This window comes from Argopecten irradians, chromosome 10, assembly GCF_041381155.1.
Source record: "Argopecten irradians isolate NY chromosome 10, Ai_NY, whole genome shotgun sequence".
Lineage (NCBI taxonomy): Eukaryota > Metazoa > Mollusca > Bivalvia > Pectinida > Pectinidae > Argopecten > Argopecten irradians.
In genome coordinates this window covers 40,379,616-40,399,473 of record NC_091143.1, presented here as the reverse complement: position 1 = coordinate 40,399,473, position 19,858 = coordinate 40,379,616, and the positions used below count along the sequence as shown (strand labels likewise).

The window sequence follows — 19,858 nt, the reverse complement described above, 5'->3', positions numbered from 1 at the left end:
TTATTATTCAGCAATCAGTAAATTAATTTCTAAAAGAGAGAAAAAAAAGTGTAAAACTTATTACTAAGTGTATTTTAGCACAAATAATAAATACACAATACTTAAAGATGCTCCACCGCAGACAGAGCATAAATGATATTCATCATTTGAACAATAATTAGTGTTTAATCGTGTATACATACGTCTAATTAACACAAAAAATAATATAAAATAATTTATTTTGCCTTTGGGTCATGCGCAATCAGTACTTCATTCCATATAGGATATAGTGCCACAGAATTTTTTCTGGATGCAATAAATTATTTTTTTATATTTTTCACTTGAAATAAAATTAGAAGCTCAAACTTTTCAACGGCGGTAATGGTGTAAAGTAAGTAACTTTTGTAACTGAAGAAAACTACTAAATCGCCTGCTCCTGTTTTTGATAGTGAAAAAATACCATTTGTCAGCGATGGAGCATCTTTCATTACATTTTTTTTGCATATTTGTTTTTTTCATTAAAATTTCATATATTTTTTACTGTGTAGTGGGATATCATTTGATAGGAGAGTGTAGCTGCCTATATTTTTGTTGTTTGTTACTAAACAACTTTAAACCAAACAAACTTAACAACATAATAAATTGCTGTTTAAATTTTTACTAAATCTTAAATATCTCATATAATCAGTCTAGGGTTATTAAACTTGTAGGGCTTACAGAGAAGAAAAATTGTATTCCGTCTTTGCATATTACAGATTAACCTCCCTTGCGGACAGGTTTCCATTGTTATGTCATTATTTTGTGAGCGAAATTCACGTTGTTTTCTCTGAAAAAATTGCGTTTTGCTTGCAAACACATGACGTCACAATCGATCCCTACCTACAAAGGAAGATAACTCTGTATTGTGCAAATACAGAATGTAATGCAGAAAAAAAGGTCTTGGTCAGAGCTTGGTTTCATGATATGAATTGAATAAATTGTTTATGCAGGCTGGAGCCAGTGACATTTCCCGTCGAAGAACGACACGAATGAGGGTGAGTTTTCATTTTTGCATATATGTCTTATTTTCATGATTTCATTTGTAAAATGTAGGTTGCTCCTAAAGGTAAAACAAGAGGAAAAGTCCCTGGAAAGGTATTTATTATCAATGATTGATTTAAAAAAAATTGTAATAATAACTATAAAAATAAATCGGTGCATGTAATTGAATTATGTAGGTATACATCTAGACTGGAAAAATGGAAAGATACTTACTGTTGAGTTTTCCAATTTGTATAATCTTGAAAAAAATCTTGTGTCACATTTTATCTTAAATATTTTACAGCAGAAAAAACACACATGGTTTGGAATAATTATGTTTAAATCAGAAATATATTTAACTCATTCATCCCTGAAGACACATTTGAACTCTTCCTATTCAAAGAGTATAAGAGATCATTATGGATTTCCAGGGGTCAATGACTTAATTATTAATTTGAATGACCACAATCAGTTGGTAATGTTATAAAAAGTGAATGTTTTTTTCAGGATGGAGACGACATGACAGATATAGGAGATGGAACAGAAAATGATGACTGGATGCATGTAAGTTACACAAAGAAATTTATTACCGTAATATTCTGATTAATTTAAGGTAGTGAGTAAGACTATTCCGGCTTTGTGTATCTCAGTGTTATCTCCCTTGCGGGAAGATTGTGACAGCATTATTTTGTGTTCAAAAATCATGTTATTTTCTCTGGAAAAGCATGACGTTATGCCTGTAAACATATGAGATGACAATTAATACCTTCCCACAATGATAGATACTATGTAATAGTATGCAAATACAGAATGAATAAAAATAAAACAAACACAGATTTTTTTTAGTCCTGTAAATTGATCAATTGTAAAGCAATCAATAATAAGTATAGGAATAGCTTTATATTACTTAAGACTATCTATAACAAAGATTTAATTTCTTGTTCTGTATACATGTACCAGTAATTACTATTAATTTAAAATCCCTTTAAAAGAATTATGCGTTCATAAAAATTAAAAATGATTGTTGACTCATCTTCATTTCAGTCCAAAGCTCTTGTCAAGCCAGATGATCAGTTGGATCTCTCTGAGCAGGTCAGTCTAAAATTGTGATGCCTAGGCTATACATATTGAAAGTCGATAGTTAATATATATATATACAATTTATTTATTTGTAACAATATTTTAAAACTTAATTATATTTCATTATATTGTTTAGTGTTTAAGTGCCTAATTCCTGAATGTTTGTACTTGTATATTAAATTCATAATGTCATTTTTATTTACTTTTCAAATAAATGAAAAATAAAGATCACATGAAAAATTCAATCTTATATTTTATTTGAATCCTAAATTTTTCAGCAATTGAAAGAAGAATTCACAAGAATTCTGACAGCCAACAATCCTCATGCACCACAGAACATTGTTCGGTACAGCTTCAAGGTAATAATGAATAGAAAGTGATACATTAAATTCAAGTATTAAGATTTGTGTAAGTTTTTCTTTTATTTACATATTATTCCATTCGGTCGCCAATTTTCATAAAAATAGTATTTGAACAAAACATCAATTAATTTAATTGTGTTGAAGATATTGATTTTAATATTTGTCTGTCAATCAATGAAATTTTCAATAACACTTAAGTTTCTATGAAAATAATTCCAACAGCTAGTTACAATAGTTATTTCATTAACCCATGTAGACACATTTGAATTCTTCTACTTGAACAGTCCATCATGAAATTTGAGAGGTAAAATGGTTAAAAAACAAAAGTTCATAAAAGTTACCAATATTTGAATTAATTCGCTAGATTTACTGTTACCCAAAAGTTATTGAGGCATTTGAATAATTTTTTGAAACTCTTTGTTACCCAGGAGCGTCAGTATAAACAGATATCTAGCGTGGACCAGTTAGCCATTCATTTTGCTCTCGATGGAAACATGCTTCACAAGGACTCAGATGAGGCCAGAAGACAGATGGCAAAACTAGGAATGCCAGATGGTGAGTAAATTTTGTAAAATTAGAGTTTTAGTAAAATAACTATCGCCAATGTTCAGAAAAATGAATGTGGGTGTGTCATATTCTTTAAAGCTGTTGAGAGTCAATTTGACTCGTAATCATTTAGTTTCAGAATTGACTTAATTAGGTTTAGATTTGTTTATAGTATTTCGGTATAAAAGTGACAAATAGATTTTTTTTTAACTTTAAAAATGTGTTTAAGGTTCCTGAATTTAGCTACATAGTCTAGACAAAAAAGATGTGTGGTACATATCGTATTCAACCTAATAAGCGCCCCCATCCCTACAACTGCCCCTCCCCCTTTTTTCAGCTTCAATTTAAAACATTAAAACTGTATTTCTTTTGTAAATTGATTTATGACTTATTTTGTAGAATGATTTTATGAAAGGCTAGTCCAAATTTGTTTCCATTAAGCACCTCTTAATTCACCTTATTTTTTAAATGCCCTGGTTGCTTAATGGGTCAAATACGGTACTTGAAATTTGTAAACCTCACAATTCCCTTCATTTGCTGATAGCTTGAGCCCTACATGTATATGTTTTAACTGTCACTTAACTATTTGCCATGTTTGAAGGAGAAGCCACAGGATTAAGTCTGATATCCCAAGGTAAAATGATAGAAATCCATTCCCTGCCATGTTGTACCTTTAGTAGTAGCGAATAGGGTGTTAGATCACCTTAATTGGTCTTTCTTATCTGACCCAAAATTTCATTTTCTTCTGGTTCTCTTTCTTTTATAATTTTACCTGAGTTCTCTTCCTTTGACATGTCAACCTCATTTACTTGTATAATTAAAAAAAAGGAAAAAAAGCGAACAAATTTACAATGATTAAATTCTATATTTTAACCTTTTAACAACAAATAAGCATTAATATTATGCATGTATGAAATAATTCATTAACAAATAACATTATATCAAATAACAAATAAACATGTTAAAAGATTTATTTTCATTTTGGTGAGAATATTTTAGGTAATTTACTTGCGTCTTTTTTACCTAATTTCCTCCAAAAATGATCACTAGAAATTAATTATGACGAGAAGTAAAGCATTTTCTTCAAAAAAGGATTGATATATATCACATCAATTAAACAATATATATATCGTAGAACCTTCATAAATCAAATATGAAAAATATTGAACGACAGGAAATAATTCATTAACAAATAACATGTTAAAAGCTTTTCGTCATTTTTTAATGATTCAATACCAAGTTTGTACTTAAAGTCCGATAGTATTTCAAACTTTTAAATGTTTGAGTACTTCAGATCGGTACATAAGAGAGTATTTCGTCCATGCATGTTACAGAATTTTCTCCCTTGCAGATATAGGTATTAATTATGATGTCAATACTTTGTGAGGAAAACAAATGTTGTTCTCTGAAAAATATGACGTTGCACTCATAATAACAATTACCCGGTAAGTCATAACAATCAGTACCTTCTGAAGGGCAGATAACTCTGTAATATGCAAATAAAGACTAATTATTCTAGCCTATTGAACTTAATAACAGTACTGATGTTTATTTCTAAGGATAATTTAATGTCAATTAAAATTTGAATAATAAACAATTGTGATACATAGCAATCCTCTCCCTGAAAAGAAAACACATCTCATTTTGGCATGGTATGACATATATGTTGTTAAGTTAAATATCATTCATCACATTTCATCATTCTTTAGATCTTTCTGTAATCATCCTTGCTCATTTCAGTATATGAAAAAACCCATTTATATCTGATTCCTATTTTCATTATCAGTAACAATTGTGCCCCAATTTTAATACCTTTACTTATGATTTAATTTCATAGTTTTTTTGAGTACTCATTTTATTTTGGTGTATTCTGTTTTAGTTTTTTGCAGATATTTGTTTTATCCCGTATTATTTGTTTATAGAGATGTATGCCTGTTTTACAATAAATTATGGAGGTTTTGCAAGAAATAAGTAGGGATTTGAAAAATACCTCAATTGTTATTCTTCACATTTCATACATTCAGGAAAAAAGAAAACAAAAACAATTTGTTGATGACTTTTTGAAAACATAATAATTACTTTTTCTAGTCTTGTTTTTCAATAAATATGCAGTTAAAAAAATGAAATTAGATATTAAATAAAAAATGAAATTAAAAAAATCTAAATTTCTGCTTTTTCTACCAATTATGACTTGATAATGATAAAAATATATGTTATGGTAACATCATTGTTCACATTAAATAAAATACTCCTAAACATATATAAGTATGGTATGTTTAATGATGAAAAAAATAGATACAGTATATGTGTATGAATAGTGACCTTTCCTTAAACTGCAGCAAAAGCAAACTCCTGTAACTCATTCACACCTGAAATTTCATAATGGACTGGTCCAGTCTTTGATTAAGAAGAGCCTAAATGTGTCTGCAGGGGTGACAGATTTAGATATAGTAATGCTCTATACTTTTTCTGTTTCACAGCCGTTCAGAGTGAGCATGCAGGTAGTGAGGGTGGCGAAGGGGCAGGTGCCGGGGCAGCTGAAGGGGAGGATCAGCAGAAAGAAGAGGTAGGGAAGATAACTATTTTGTGATATCAAAGCGCAGCATGTTTATACCTCTTGATTTTCTAATTTTCCCCATATTATGTAGAGTTATGGATCTTGCTAGTATTTCTATGTATTGCAGGCAGTTTTCTGCATGTATAAAATCAAATTTATGTATAGTTTATATATTGATTTTATTTTCATCAGTTCAAATACCTGCATAATCAATACGATATATATTTTCGTTCTATCATGCACTTAACTTTCATTTAGTGTATACCTTGCATGTGTAACATTTTGGAAATTATGTAATGTGCATAAATTCATATTAGAAATATTAAAAATTGATTTGAATATGAAACTTTCCCAACTTATTTATTTATTTATTTTTTTGGATTTTTTTTTTTCGAAAGTCAATGCATGGTTTGTGCTGGAATTACGCTATTTGTTTGTGAGAAAAATGGCTTCATTTGAGAGGAATTAGACACCATTCATTCTTTTTACATATTCAATGATGTAATAATCAGCACATACCAGCTCCATTTCCGTCAGAATCATGAGTAAGAGATCCCTTGGATAGAGCTAACAAATGCTCATATATAAATTTTCTGTTTTTTCAAAATCAATAACAGACATAGTGTGAAAATAAATTCATAAACTTTACAAATAAATTTAATTAAAATACTAAAGAGGAATAATGATTAAAACATTTGACTGTTAATATACCCTGCTCCCCATATTTATAATTTTTCGTCTGTTGATTGTGCCGACAGTCCAGTTCGCCTGTTAACGAACAGACTGAACTTGAACAGGAGCCTATTCTGGAACTGGTATAACTCCAACACTTTTAAATCTTCATTTTATTTTTTATTGGCACTATATTTTCACATACAACTTGTGTTGCTTCATGGCCGTGCACTTACACTTTAGAAAGAAATGTTTAAGAGAATAGTAGAATTTTTGCCGAACTTTTTAGATTTTAGAATCCATTTCATCATCAAGGCAAAGTTTTAATTAGTAATTTTTGTTTTAATATCTACATTGCTAGGCAAAAAAATTTTTTAGTGAAAATTAATGTTTAAAAATCTTGAAATTGAATTTAGGAAATAATATGTTGTTGCAACGCACTAGCTATATATAATGTATTTGTTTTATCTATGAAAATTTGCTAATGAAATTTGAATCAGGATTCTATTTTTGTATAAAGTAGAATTATCATAGAATTGAGGTCAGGTAAGTCATCGATATTTGGGAAGCATTAACGGCCCAATGTCAGTACATACCATAAGATACATGTACACCTCGCCAATATTATCTTTTTAGATCTGCTTTTTTATTTGTTTGATATTGTTGTTTTCTGATTGTAGCTCTATGAAACGTACCATTTGTTTTTGCATTTTGTTTTTCGTTTTGTCAGTACATACGTATATATGTTTTGTTGTCACTATGATCTCCGTACAATTTCTGCTCATCAATATTTTTGCTTTTAGATACCAAATCCAGGATAATTGTTATAATGTTTGCAATTAATATTTAAAATTTTGTATATTTTTCATATTTTTTTTATCTTAGAAGTCCAATGCCAAGTGCTTTACACATATTATAAAAATAAGCTGGGAAAAAAATGAAGTAAAAAAAAAAAACTTGAAGAGAATAGAATTACATTATAAAAATTTAAATAAATTCACGTGCAAAATATTTTAAAATGGGTAAACTAATTTATCAAAATATAACAAAATTAATACTGATAATTACCAGGTAAGTTTCTTTGATATTAGATAACGAAGAACTTAGTTTAGATATCAAATTGATGTTTGATATACATTGCATTCCATATTTTCTTAAGAAATGTTCTTTTTAGCTTAAAGATATTTTTATACAAACACTTATATTTGAATAATTCCTGACTTTACACATAATATAGTAATGTTACTTTTTGGCAATAGTTCATTGGTTAGTAAGAATGTTGATTTTTCATCTCAGGGAAAGGATGAAGGTCGTGAGGATGCAGCTACCCCTGCACCAGCTGCAGCAGCTGGAGGCAAAAAACTTACCAACCAGTTCAACTACAGTGAAAGGGCTTCTCAGACTTACAACAATCCCTACAGGGTATGTATAGTAGACAATCTCTTATATATTTACCTTGGCATACTAAAAGCACAAATTATTAAAAAATAATAATGATAATAAAAAATCAAAGTGTTTACGTAACATATTTGATGATTTTCTTTTGAGGAATATATGTAGTTGATCAAAACAGATGAACCCCTTGCTGACGTTGTTTTCATCGAACAGTTTTATATTTGTGCAATAGCTTCCCGAACACATCGGTTTCCCTTTTTCATATGTAGCCTTAAAAATATTTTACATGTAAGCTTTTAAGAATCATATGAATCTATACCTTTTTCTGTATATGGTTTGTTGTGCTTTTGTAATACAGGAGCGAGGAACAGCTACAGAACCTCCCCCAAGGGCTACCTTCTCTGGTAATGTCACTCAGTGGGAAATCTTTGATGCTTACAACGAGGACTTCGAGAAACAGGTAAACTATGTGATTATTGGTATACAAACCTATTGTTTCATTAACCGTTAAGTTTTAAAGTTGCCATTTTAACAAATGTTTGAAATACTTGTTTTCACTTTCTTACAATATCAATCTTTTAATTTCAGAGGAGACATTAAATTTTTGAAAATTTATGGTTTTATTTATTTTAACATTTTCAGAGATGCAAAATTTTATTAAACATAAAAATTGTGAAATTTTCATATATTTTTTTTTTAATCTTTGTATATGGATAGCAGGATTGTCCTGTTACGTATCCTCTCCTTTATATACATCATTTCATCATTGCTTTATGTTGTTTCCCCTGCATTTGAGCTCCCAACCTTCCCTATAATGACCTTTCTGTGGTTTTCCTGTCCCCTCTATATAGTATGCCACCTCCTGTACAACATCTTGTGTGACATTCCTCCGTTAAAGTTAATTTGTCCAAGGTTTTGTTTTTAGTACCAGGCTATGAAGGCTAAGCAGGTCCAAAAGACACCTTCTGTCTACCTTCACCACCATCAACTGATACAAGTATATCCGTCTTATCCTAGTTTTTACTATTATTATTGGAGGAATGCCTTATTATATCTCTGATAGTGGTTTAGATATCTGAAGCATTTTATAAGCACAGGCTGCTGGTGGTATGATGCAGCAATTGCTGGCATTGCTGGCAGCCGTAACAAGCATGATATGATAAAGATTAAGGCTCAGCCAAGCTCCATTTACTATTTACACAAAAAAAAGAAACTAAAAAAAAGCAGAGAAGATAATGATAATGATCTCATTTACCCCTGAAGACACATTTTAGGCCCATCTAAATAAAAGACGAGACCAGTCTATTATGAAATTTCAGGGGTGTATGAGTTAAAAGGGGGTGGGCACCCGCAAATAAAGTGTTAAAAATTTGAGCAGCAAAAATATATATAAATGTTTGTAAAGTCAGTGGAGCTTGACTGATGCATTACGTTAAGGGCTTTTTTGCATTTTGCAAATTTACAGTCTTATTTACTTTATACTATAGGATCCAGAAAGATTTGTGAACATGTACAAGCATACATACTTGAATATGGTATTACATGTACAATACATGTGTATATTAACAAGATACATATTTCAAAATTTTTGTTATACAGGTGTGCATGTATACATGTCTTTCTGAATTCTGAAAAAGGGATAATCTAGTAAAATTAATGAAGTGGAGAATAAATTGACAATGTGGCAGTAGATACTATAGTATGGGAATTTGCATGACAAATAAAGGGAAAATAATATCTGCTGAAATAGAAGGCAATTTAGTTTAAATAATTAGTTGAACAATAGTTGACAAAGGATAGAGGATAGTTTCTAATTTATCACTTTGCATGCATGATACCTAGCTTAAATTTACCAATCATCACCTCTCCCATTCTACCTTAATCAGTTGCAGTTAAAAAGGTGTACTTTACTTGAATTTTAATAGCAATATTCTGTCTTGGCATATTAAAGAGATTGTGACGTCATTTGTTTGTGTGTTGAATGTCATATTTTTTTGTCGTGGGTTTTGCTCATAAAATAATGATGTCACTGTCCATAAAATCCCACAAGGGAGATAACTCATTTTTATGCGAATAAGGAATAATTTGATTTTAAAGAATAAACTGGAATAATGTTGTAAGATTTCAGCAGTTGTGATAGTTATGTTTTGACCTGGTATATGTACTGTAGCGTCTTCGAGCCGTCAGAAAAAACGACCATTTTGGATTTGGTCCAGTTAAATATAGTGGCAGGGTAGGTTAAGACTATTGTAGTCTGTTGTGTAGTTATCAGTTGATGTTTCCATTGAGCCTTGAATATACAGAGAGAAGTGATGTGTACATGGTGTTGCACTACATGTTGTATTTTGGTCAAGATGATGTTGACAATGAAAACATATCACTCTGAACTTTTTAATGGATCAGTTGTCCATCAATGGTCTACCAGCCATGCTGTACCTGTTTTTAAAGGTGGTTTTAATAAGCCCCAAATCACAATTTATTGTTACTTGTGAAATTGTTATACTTGCTAGTTGCAATGCATGTATGTACAAACATGTACAAGTGTTTTATGAAGTCAGAAAAAAGTAACTGTTACCTTGGTAATTCAGTTCACTCGTTTGGAATGAATTTGTTACTTCATTGAATGTATTTTCAAATATACAGATGTACCATTAAATATTGCTTTGAAAGAAAGAACTAGCATATAATGTGTAATTCATATTGATTCCCATTACCTCTTCAATTTTATATTTTGCATGGCATTTTATAAAAGCAAATTGCATGAATTTAGTATGTCTATATATCATATGTATATAGATTTTTTTTACATTTCTTTTGATAATGACCTTAGTTTTCGATGGGCCGTAAAACTCAAACAAACATTTCTTTTAATTACCATATGGTATTTATGACAAAGTCTTTTTTTATCAATTTCTTAGTCATCCTTATGCTTATAATGTGGTTTGAATAAAAAAAGTGAAATACTTCTAATAACTAAGCATGGTTACTTAGCATGGTTTAATTAAAAAAAAATATATATACGATGTTATGTTTATATATACACACTTATATTATAATGAGATTAGAATCACCCATAAAAGGTAGGATTGCAAAATGGATTGATTGAATTCTACTGAGTTGATGTACCTCGGTAATTATTATATATAGACTTTCAGTTACTAACATTTGAATGATAGGTATGAAATTAAATGTAAATGAAATTCTGCAAAGAATTAAGTAAATGTTGTTAATCTTCATACTTCATGCATGGATATTGCATGTTTTTTCATTATGCATAGCTTTTGATATGACATTGTATAGCTGACTTTTATTTCCTCGTTCAGTGTATTGAAATCATTTGTGCTCAAAACAAAGCTATGAAGTTTGTGTTTCTTCTAGTATATTGACTTATTTTATTTATATGTTTTTGTTACACCTTTTGTGCACAAAATCTGTCAACATTTACTCAGTATCAAAGACTGTTCAATTTTCACCACTTTTTGAATAAACCTTGTAAAACATGAAAACAACTTTCGTAATTAAAGCAACATCATTAGAATGGCAAACGATACAGTAATAAACTCTAAAATATATGTATATATAGATGTTATTGATTGGTATTTACAGATGTGTTACAAGATAAAGACGGCTAATCAATTACATGTAATTATTATAAATTACTTTCAGTAATTAACAAATTAATTTGGTGTTCCAGGAGAAGAACAAGGAAAAGAAGGTCGTGCCAGGCCGTCAGGCTGAGGAGAAAACAAGGAAAAAGCTTACCATTACAGAAACACAGGTATGCTTGTCTGCCCTTATAATCAGAAATCGTTGTGTGGACTAATTTATCATCCATCAGCAAACGCTTTTTCATGTATCCTAAAACAAAGTGATGCAGACGTGACACAAAAATTTACAAATCTGCAGTCATTTTTAAAATAAAAAAGACGGAGAAAAAACCTAGAAAAATAAAATGGTTTTTAAAGATATTAAAATAGTACCAAGTATAATGTCAAATTATGTGTATCAAAAAATTTTGTGAAAAATTTGTATAGGTGTGCAAGGCTCAGAACAAGGATCTTAAGCCACATCAATCGATCGATTAAACAAACAGTAATCAATAAATCATTTGTAATACCATTTATCCTAAATTTAGATGACATGAGATACTTTAAATGTTTTAGTCTAAATTCTACAATATGGTATGTATATTTCACACTTACTCTCTAAGCTTAGACAACACACGAATCATATACATATATCTACAAAATATCCAGCTCATGCTGGAATATGTTCAAGACCATCTTAACAATTTTGAATTACCTTTTGGCCTAGCTCCTTTGTTAGTTAGAGTCAAACGTACTAACATAGCTACGTCACCATTCTGACGACACAAACTCCATCTTTCTCTGCACCCATAGCCTATCCAATTTCCTGAACAAAAAATCATGGAAAAATGTATTAGACTTTCTTTCATATGTAGTATACCTCTAATATTAGAAACATTTCTTCTAAACAAAACAAAAATCAATTCTTTGTTTCTGTGACCTGTTCATGGTAAAATGAGGGTTCATATTTCATACTTTTCTCGATGTTAAAACTCATTGCACAAATGAAATATTTTTAATTGCACGGTATATCTATATCTTCTTGATCTTTATTTAGAAGTACTGCCAAACTATGTGAACCTTTTTTAAGTAGGATAAATTTAGTATTTTAGTCGTTATAAATTTACGCTTTTTTACTTGTGTCTACTTTTAGCTCGTTTGTAAAATCTACATAATTACTTTAATTTTTAACAGTTTTATGGAATTTAGAAATCGTTCAGCCTAGCTACCTGGTATATTAAGAATGGGATAAGGGAATATACCACTTTATGCTAACTTATCATTATCATCAATATAATAATCAACACATCATACTCTCTTCATCTGAGTGTTGTATTTTATTGATATTTTTCCGTAAAAAAAATGTATATGGATCTCCAGGTTTATTTTCAGGTATAAATTTGCTTTTGCTATGTACATATATAGACTTATATTGTCAAGACTATAAAAACTGAGCTGGCATTCATGCTGATGAATGATCGAGAATTATCATTTGAATCCCATTTCGTGCTAATCTAACAAAGAAGAGACATTTTTGTGATTTTCAGAGTGATGATGTCACTAGAATACAAAATGCAGCACAGATTGTAGAAAGAATGGTCAACCAGAACACGTATGATGACATAGCACAAGGTGAGATATGACGAAATTTGAAAATATTCATGATGAGATACTAGTAATATATATCTATATCACATACTGTATACATGGATATATTTGCGAGTATCTAATTTCGCGATTTGAAAGATGAAATTAGTGCATCAATGCTCACAAAGTAAAAACTAACATCACATATTAAATTATGTCTTTACATTTTTTGTACAGATTTCAAATACTGGGATGATCCGTCAGATGAATACCGTGAGAATGAGGGTACACTGCTGCCCCTCTGGAGATTTACCTTCGAAAAAGCCAAGAAATTGGCAGTTACCTCCCTTTGTTGGAATCCCAAGTACAAGGACCTTTTTGCGGTATCGTTTGGCTCTTGTAAGTTGAATCAAACTTTGTTATATTTAAACAAAATAAGAAAAAATTCACATTATATTTCATATTAAATTGTAAATGATTTAGACATCATACAGAATTGAGCCTGAATTCTTTTGAATATTTTTCATCTTCTACTAGATAAGAAGCCTGTTGTGCGAGTATGATAAATCAAATTGCCTTGGAATTAAATTGTAAAACCTTCAGGACAATTGTCATTTCCCTAAAGCCTATAAAACAGTGTACATCTGATGAAAGTTTGATATATTTATGTGTATAAATATGAATATATACTCATTATTTTCCAGATGACTTCATGAAACAAGGAAATGGCATGATTTTGTTTTACTCCCTGAAGAACCCCTCCTTCCCCGAATTTATTTACGAGACAGACAGCGGCTTGATGTGTTTAGACGTCCACCCGGAACACCCGTACTTAGTGGTCGTAGGTTTCTATGATGGTAGTGTCGGGGTTTTCAATGTCGAACGTAAGGAACCGGTGCACAGGTGTACAGCAAAGAATGGCAAGCATACAGATCCTGTTTGGCAGGTAGGTTCTGGTATTATTATCTTATTCACCCCTGTAAGTTCATAATGAACTGTTCCAGGTTTCACAGTTTGGAATCAGAAGAGCCTAAATGTGCCTTAGGGGTGAATGAAATAAAATGAGATTATTATTGTTGATCTGTAATCAAATAGGAATTATGTTTTGGTTAACTTTTAAATTTACAAATGCTCTAACTCTTTCAAGTATGTTTAAAGTCAATGTTTTGTCTGAAAAAACCTTTCATAATATTTTCACAACAAACACTTGTGACGAAATTGCTCACTTCAAAAACCTTTAATTATGTGCAGAAAGTTACAAAGGTCATCGGAATTGAACTGGACTTCTTATTCAGTTATGCAGTAAGATTTTGGATGAAAAATGTGTGAATTTAAAACTAATGGGTAGTTTACCTGAGAGGCTGATTTGCTATGCTAATTAGGGCATGCTTATCAAAGGTAGCATTATGCAGGTATTATGAAGACACTTTGGTATATTACAGGTTCGCTGGCAGAAGGATGATTTGGAGAACAACCACAATTTCTACTCTATATCCTCAGATGGCAGAATTGTACAATGGACTATCATCAAGGTCGGTATAATTTCACTGTTCTAATATCACTTAATAATAAAATACTATTACACATGAGATAATATATCATTATACCAGCACGTAATGTCGACAAGGGGAAGCTTGTTGGACCAAGCAAGTGAATAAAAACCAACAACATGATATGAATTGAAAATGGCCGTTTATTATGATAAACGACGAGAATGACATAAACATAAAATGATTCTTTCAATCATTTTTATAAAGCATATAAGCAAATTAAGATATGGTCCAAGGTGGGGATAAAAAGCGTCCCATCAATAGTTAACGAAAATTCTTACATAAAGTACATGTTATACCTATTAATTAAAACATGAAAAAGAATCTTGACATGTGTCATGGTCAAAAGCAAGATACAACTTGCAAGGATGCAACTCGATACTCGATGTGGTCAAACTATAATATTATATTAAAGCTATTCCGTAACCAAACCTTTTAGCCACAGAATTGAGGAAGGTCATGGGGAGGAGGTGGGTGCTGATAAAATATTGAAAAATATCAGAAAAACTGACCTTGATCTGTGTCCATCGTGTGATAAAGTGGCTAATGAAGCTGACACACGCGCACTGGTCAGTACATAATACTACGCGTGATAAGACCTTGACCCAATTACCTCTTACTTGCCCCTTGACCCTCCTCTCAGAAAAATAGCACGGAATATAACAATGTACAAAATATTAATACGAAACACTAATATTTTTTAAAAACCAAACTACTTGCCTGTATAAAATACATTAAAATTGAAATTTTAATTTACCAATAATAATATTCGGAATTTGCAAATAATAACAAAATTGGCCATTGCATGATGGCATGCCATCTTGTCCAGGCGAAGAAGATTGAAATTTATTTTTTGAACATTGTATTTCAGAATGAGTTGATTTACCAAGACGTGATCCAGCTGACCTTACCTGAGGCTCCAGCTGAGGGTCCTGATGGTACTAAGGTCAGCACTGTTGGTAGGTAGATTTATCATATTAGACTCAGTTTCCATAAATTCATAACTTATAATACAATGATTTTGAGATACCAAAACGAAGTGGGTAAAATAAGATTTACCGTCGAGAAGTACTACCTTCCAGTGATTGTGACGTCTTATTTTGATGTATTTTTAGCTCACCTGGCCCGAAGGGCCGGTGAGCTTATGTCATGGCGCGGCGTCCGTCGTCCGTCCGTCCGTCCGTCCGTCTGTCGTCCGTCCGTCCGTCGTCCGTCCGTCAACATTTCCTTTAAATCGCTACTAGTCATAGAGTTCTGCATGGATTGTAACCAAATTTGGCCACAAACATCCTTGGGGGAAGGGGAACAGAACTTGTATAAATTTTGGCTCTGACCCCCAGGGGGCAGGAGGGGCGGGGCCCAATAGGGGAAATAGAGGTAAATCCTATAAATCGCTACTTGTCCTAGAGTTCTGCATGGATTGTAACCAAATTTGGCCAGAAACATCCTTGGGGGAAGGGGAACAGAACTTGTATAAATTTTGGCTCTGACCCCCCGGGGGCAGGAGGGGCGGGGCCCAATAGGGGAAATAGAGGTAAATCCTATAAATCGCTACTTGTCCTAGAGTTCTGTATGGATTGTAACCAAATTTGGCCACAAACATCCTTGGGGGAAGGGGAACAGAACTTGTATAAATTTTGGCTCTGACCCCCAGAAGGCAGGAGGGGCGGGGCCCAATAGGGGTAATAGAGGTAAATCCTATAAATCGCTACTTGTCCTAGAGTTCTGCATGGATTGTAACCAAATTTGGCCAGAAACATCCTTGGGGGAAGGGGAACAGAACTTGTATAAATTTTGGCTCTGACCCCCTTGGGGCAGGAGGGGCGGGGCCCAATAGGGGAAATAGAGGTAAATCCTATAAATCGCTACTTGTCCTAGAGTTCTGCATGGATTGTAACCAAATTTGGCCAGAAACATCCTTGGGGGAAGGGGAACAGAACTTGTATAAATTTTGGCTCTGACCCCCAGGGGGCAGGAGGGGCGGGGCCCAATAGGGGTAATAGAGGTAAATCCTATAAATCGCTACTTGTCCTAGAGTTCTGCATGGATTGTAACCAAATTTGGCCAGAAACATCCTTGGGGGAAGGGGAACAGAACTTGTATAAAAATTTTGGCTCTGACCCCCCATGGGCAGGAGGTATGGGGCCCAATTGGGGAAATAGAGGTAAATCCTATAAATCGCTACTTGTTCTAGAGTTCTGCATGGATTGTAACCAAATTTGGCCACAAACATCATTGGGGGAAGGGGAACAGAACTTGTATATAAATTTTGGCTCTGACCCCCCAGGGGCAGGAGGGATGGGGCCCAATAGGGGAAATAGAGGTAAATCCTATAAATCGCTACTTGTCCTAGAGTTCTGCATGGATTGTAACCAAATTTGGCCAGAAACATCCTTGGGGGAAGGGGAACAGAACTTGTATAAATTTTGGCATTGACCCCCCCGGGGGCAGGAAGGGCGGGTCCCAATAGGGGAAATAGAGGTAAATCCTAAAAATTCTACTTGTCTTAGAGTTCTGCATGGATTGTAACCAAATTTGGCCAGATACATCCTTGGGGTTAACAGAATTCGTATAAATTTTGGCTTTGACCCCCCTGGAGGAGAAAGAGTGGGGCCCAATAGGGGAATTAGAGGTAAATATCCAAATTTCTTCAGAAAAGAAACAATGAACTTATATTCAGAACATTACTTACAAACCAGGTGAGCGATACAGGCCCTCTGGGCCTCTTGTTTGTTAGGTTACCATCATTGGATTGAAGAACTACTCGACAGTAAACTGTACTTTACCCAATGTTACTTTGCTATCTCGAGATATCTGTATTGAAAGCAGCTTAATGTTTGATTTATATCCATTCTTTCATACCAGTCTGCAATAGTGATACAATGTAACAATGTATTTTGTTGAATTTTCAGGCTGTGGTACAGCGTTTGACTTCCACAGAAGCAATGACTACATGTTCCTGGTAGGTACAGAGGAAGGTAAAATCCACACCTGTTCCAAGGCCTACAGCAGTCAGTTCTTGGACACAAACCTCGCCCACAACATGGCTGTGTACCAGGTACGCTGGAACCCATGGCACCCGAACATCTACATCACCTGTAGTGCTGACTGGAGTGTGAAAATCTGGGAAGTTAGTGACAAGACCACTGTAGATACCAACTCGGAAAACACAGAGAATGTGTCAACCAGGTACGGTCCGACTATTGGTACCTAGAATTAATAATTCAAGCATTGTGTAATTGGTTGATCTCGGAGGAAGGATTTTCTCTGTACACACCATCTCTGATAACAGCCTATGAATAACAAGTAATTGTACAGAAGCGAGATCTCTTTTCGTAGACTAAGTACCACGCTTTACTTTGAAAATGCCAAACGGTTTCTTCAAATTAGTTATCCAGTAAACATGTTGTCAAAACCTTCCATTTTATCTTTAGCTAGTATTTTTTTTGGACGCCGTCAAATACCGAACTCTTGCCCTATTGTGAAGTAACTCATATATAAATAATAAATAATTATAAAAAATGTGTCAAGTAATATTTTAAGTCTATTATAGATATGCGAGGGTTCTTATTCAGTAATATTTTCATTGTCAAATAAGCTGTTATTGGCAAAATAGTTAATTCGTTGTGGAACCTATGTTTTCAGGAAACCCTTGTTCCACTTTGACCTCAATAATTCTGTTGGTGACGTAGCCTGGGCCCCATACTCCTCCACAGTATTCGCTGCTGTGACAGCTGACGGAAAGGTAAGATCGCAAACTCTGTTTAAAAGTTTCCAAAAGGATGAGGATTTGAAATACAAGTATTTACTTCTTTTGAAATGCCATATTGCATAGTAAGAATTTGCATTAAAATGTTTCCCAGATTATTGAATTATGAGTCGTGTGCGCATTTACTTGATCTATATTTAAATTGCTACTTTAATAAGCTCAAGTTATCATGTTTAACTATTAGCATTATGGGTTCTACACAATGTACATGGAAAATTAGCTGAACGGTGCAGATAATTTTAAAAGCTCTTGGAATATTTTTATCCCTTTTGCACAATTTTTCAATCAATTTAAAAATAAGATTTTTTTTTCTCAAAATATTTATTTATAAATATGTGATATCCATTTTTCAAAGATTATTCTGTGATATTTTCTTTCCCACCAGGTGTTTGTATATGATCTTAACGTGAACAAGTATGAACCCCTATGTGAACAGATGGTAGCCGTGAAAAAGAAGACCAAGCTTACTCATATAGAGTTCAACCCTGTGTATCCCATTATAATTGTTGGTGATGATAGGTAGGTGTCTATTATGATCATGATAATGCTGCTACTTAAACCAAATGACATAAGGCGATTTTTTAAAATTGTAATTTTATCTGAACACAAAATTCCATCTTCATTTTCAGGGGTAATGTTACAAGCTTGAAATTGTCTCCAAATCTCAAGAAAATGCCAAAGGTAAGTTTTATCATGTTTCATTTTCAAACTTCAATAAAATATTATTAAAAATAAAATTATCATTCACTATTCAAAATTTTATATGATAATGATAACAGAATTTTTCTTTTTTTTTCTGACTATGTATATGCATTATTACTTGTATTTTCATAATGATAAATAATTAAGTAATACGTCGAATGGTACATGCTTTATGCACATTTGGTATACCACGTTATTTATCAATACACTATTCATGTAGCATGTGTATAACCTTACATGTTATAAAATTACTACATATTTCTCAAATGTCTACATGAAATGTATACACATCATAATCATAAATGTTACGTTTAATTTGGCGACCTTTGTGTTTTATACCCTGAACGTTTACTAATTCTAAGAAATGCTATCTGCTTTTGTGAACCGACTCGTATTGTGTGTCATTTGTTTGAACGAGAAAATGTCACACAAATGGTCATTTTTTCAAAGATTTATTACTTGTACATACAAACAATTCAGGAAACAATCCATTAAGACTAATAAAATTTCAGTTTCGAAATTGTTCGCTGTGTCGCAATTTGTTTGGGTTTTATCCATGATAAAAAATTTCACAAATAAAAATACTCTTGTAATTATATTCGCGTGAGTTGATAGTTCTCGCGGAGATTTAAATGAATCGGATGAAAATAAACGTATTCATATCATAACTGTTACTATCACTATATACTAATCCTTGTCCCCTGAAAAGGGACTCATACATCTCTCCTTCATGCTCGTTAAACGTGTATTAGTATAAGTATGTAAATGTGCACTGTTGGGGTGTGAATGTAACAGCAGCGTGTGGTTAGTGAAGGTGTAGTCACAGGAAGTACAACTTAGGTATTAAGATATCGTCAGCATGTCCACTTCATCGTTACCGTGGTTATTGTCTCTCACGAATAAATATTGTGTATAAATGTTACAATCTTACACTGATAATTGACAGTGTCTTTGAAGATTTTTATGAAATAAAAAATAGTTAGTCATGGATGTAAAATTTGATAGTTTGCTTTAAAGATGCTCCACCGCCGACAGAGGATAAATGATGTTCA

The 19,858-nt window shown here is 32.5% G+C and overlaps 1 protein-coding gene across 9 annotated transcripts in view; it reads left to right on the top strand.

Annotated features, from left to right (window-relative positions):
- The window catches only part of LOC138333898 (dynein intermediate chain 2, ciliary-like), a 28,926-nt gene that overhangs the window by 6,122 nt on the left and 2,946 nt on the right, over window positions 1-19,858 (top strand). Inside the window, exons 2-23 of one of the 9 annotated variants that reach the window (XM_069282542.1) lie at window positions 969-1,013; window positions 1,507-1,563; window positions 2,044-2,091; window positions 2,358-2,438; window positions 2,870-2,996; window positions 3,589-3,621; window positions 5,468-5,553; window positions 6,303-6,359; window positions 7,513-7,638; window positions 7,970-8,071; window positions 8,537-8,608; window positions 11,306-11,389; window positions 11,775-11,792; window positions 12,746-12,830; window positions 13,023-13,184; window positions 13,490-13,731; window positions 14,228-14,317; window positions 15,207-15,294; window positions 17,248-17,524; window positions 17,981-18,080; window positions 18,490-18,623; window positions 18,734-18,785. In XM_069282542.1, the coding sequence (XP_069138643.1) occupies window positions 969-1,013; window positions 1,507-1,563; window positions 2,044-2,091; window positions 2,358-2,438; window positions 2,870-2,996; window positions 3,589-3,621; window positions 5,468-5,553; window positions 6,303-6,359; window positions 7,513-7,638; window positions 7,970-8,071; window positions 8,537-8,608; window positions 11,306-11,389; window positions 11,775-11,792; window positions 12,746-12,830; window positions 13,023-13,184; window positions 13,490-13,731; window positions 14,228-14,317; window positions 15,207-15,294; window positions 17,248-17,524; window positions 17,981-18,080; window positions 18,490-18,623; window positions 18,734-18,785 (2,166 nt within the window). Of the gene's footprint in view, window positions 1-968; window positions 1,014-1,071; window positions 1,114-1,506; window positions 1,564-2,043; window positions 2,092-2,357; window positions 2,439-2,869; window positions 2,997-3,588; window positions 3,622-5,467; window positions 5,554-6,302; window positions 6,360-7,512; window positions 7,639-7,969; window positions 8,072-8,536; window positions 8,609-11,305; window positions 11,390-11,774; window positions 11,793-12,745; window positions 12,831-13,022; window positions 13,185-13,489; window positions 13,732-14,227; window positions 14,318-15,206; window positions 15,295-17,247; window positions 17,525-17,980; window positions 18,081-18,489; window positions 18,624-18,733; window positions 18,786-19,858 lie in introns of all 9 variants that reach the window. The other 8 variants (XM_069282543.1, XM_069282546.1, XM_069282547.1 and 5 more) reach the window with 8 other exon arrangements.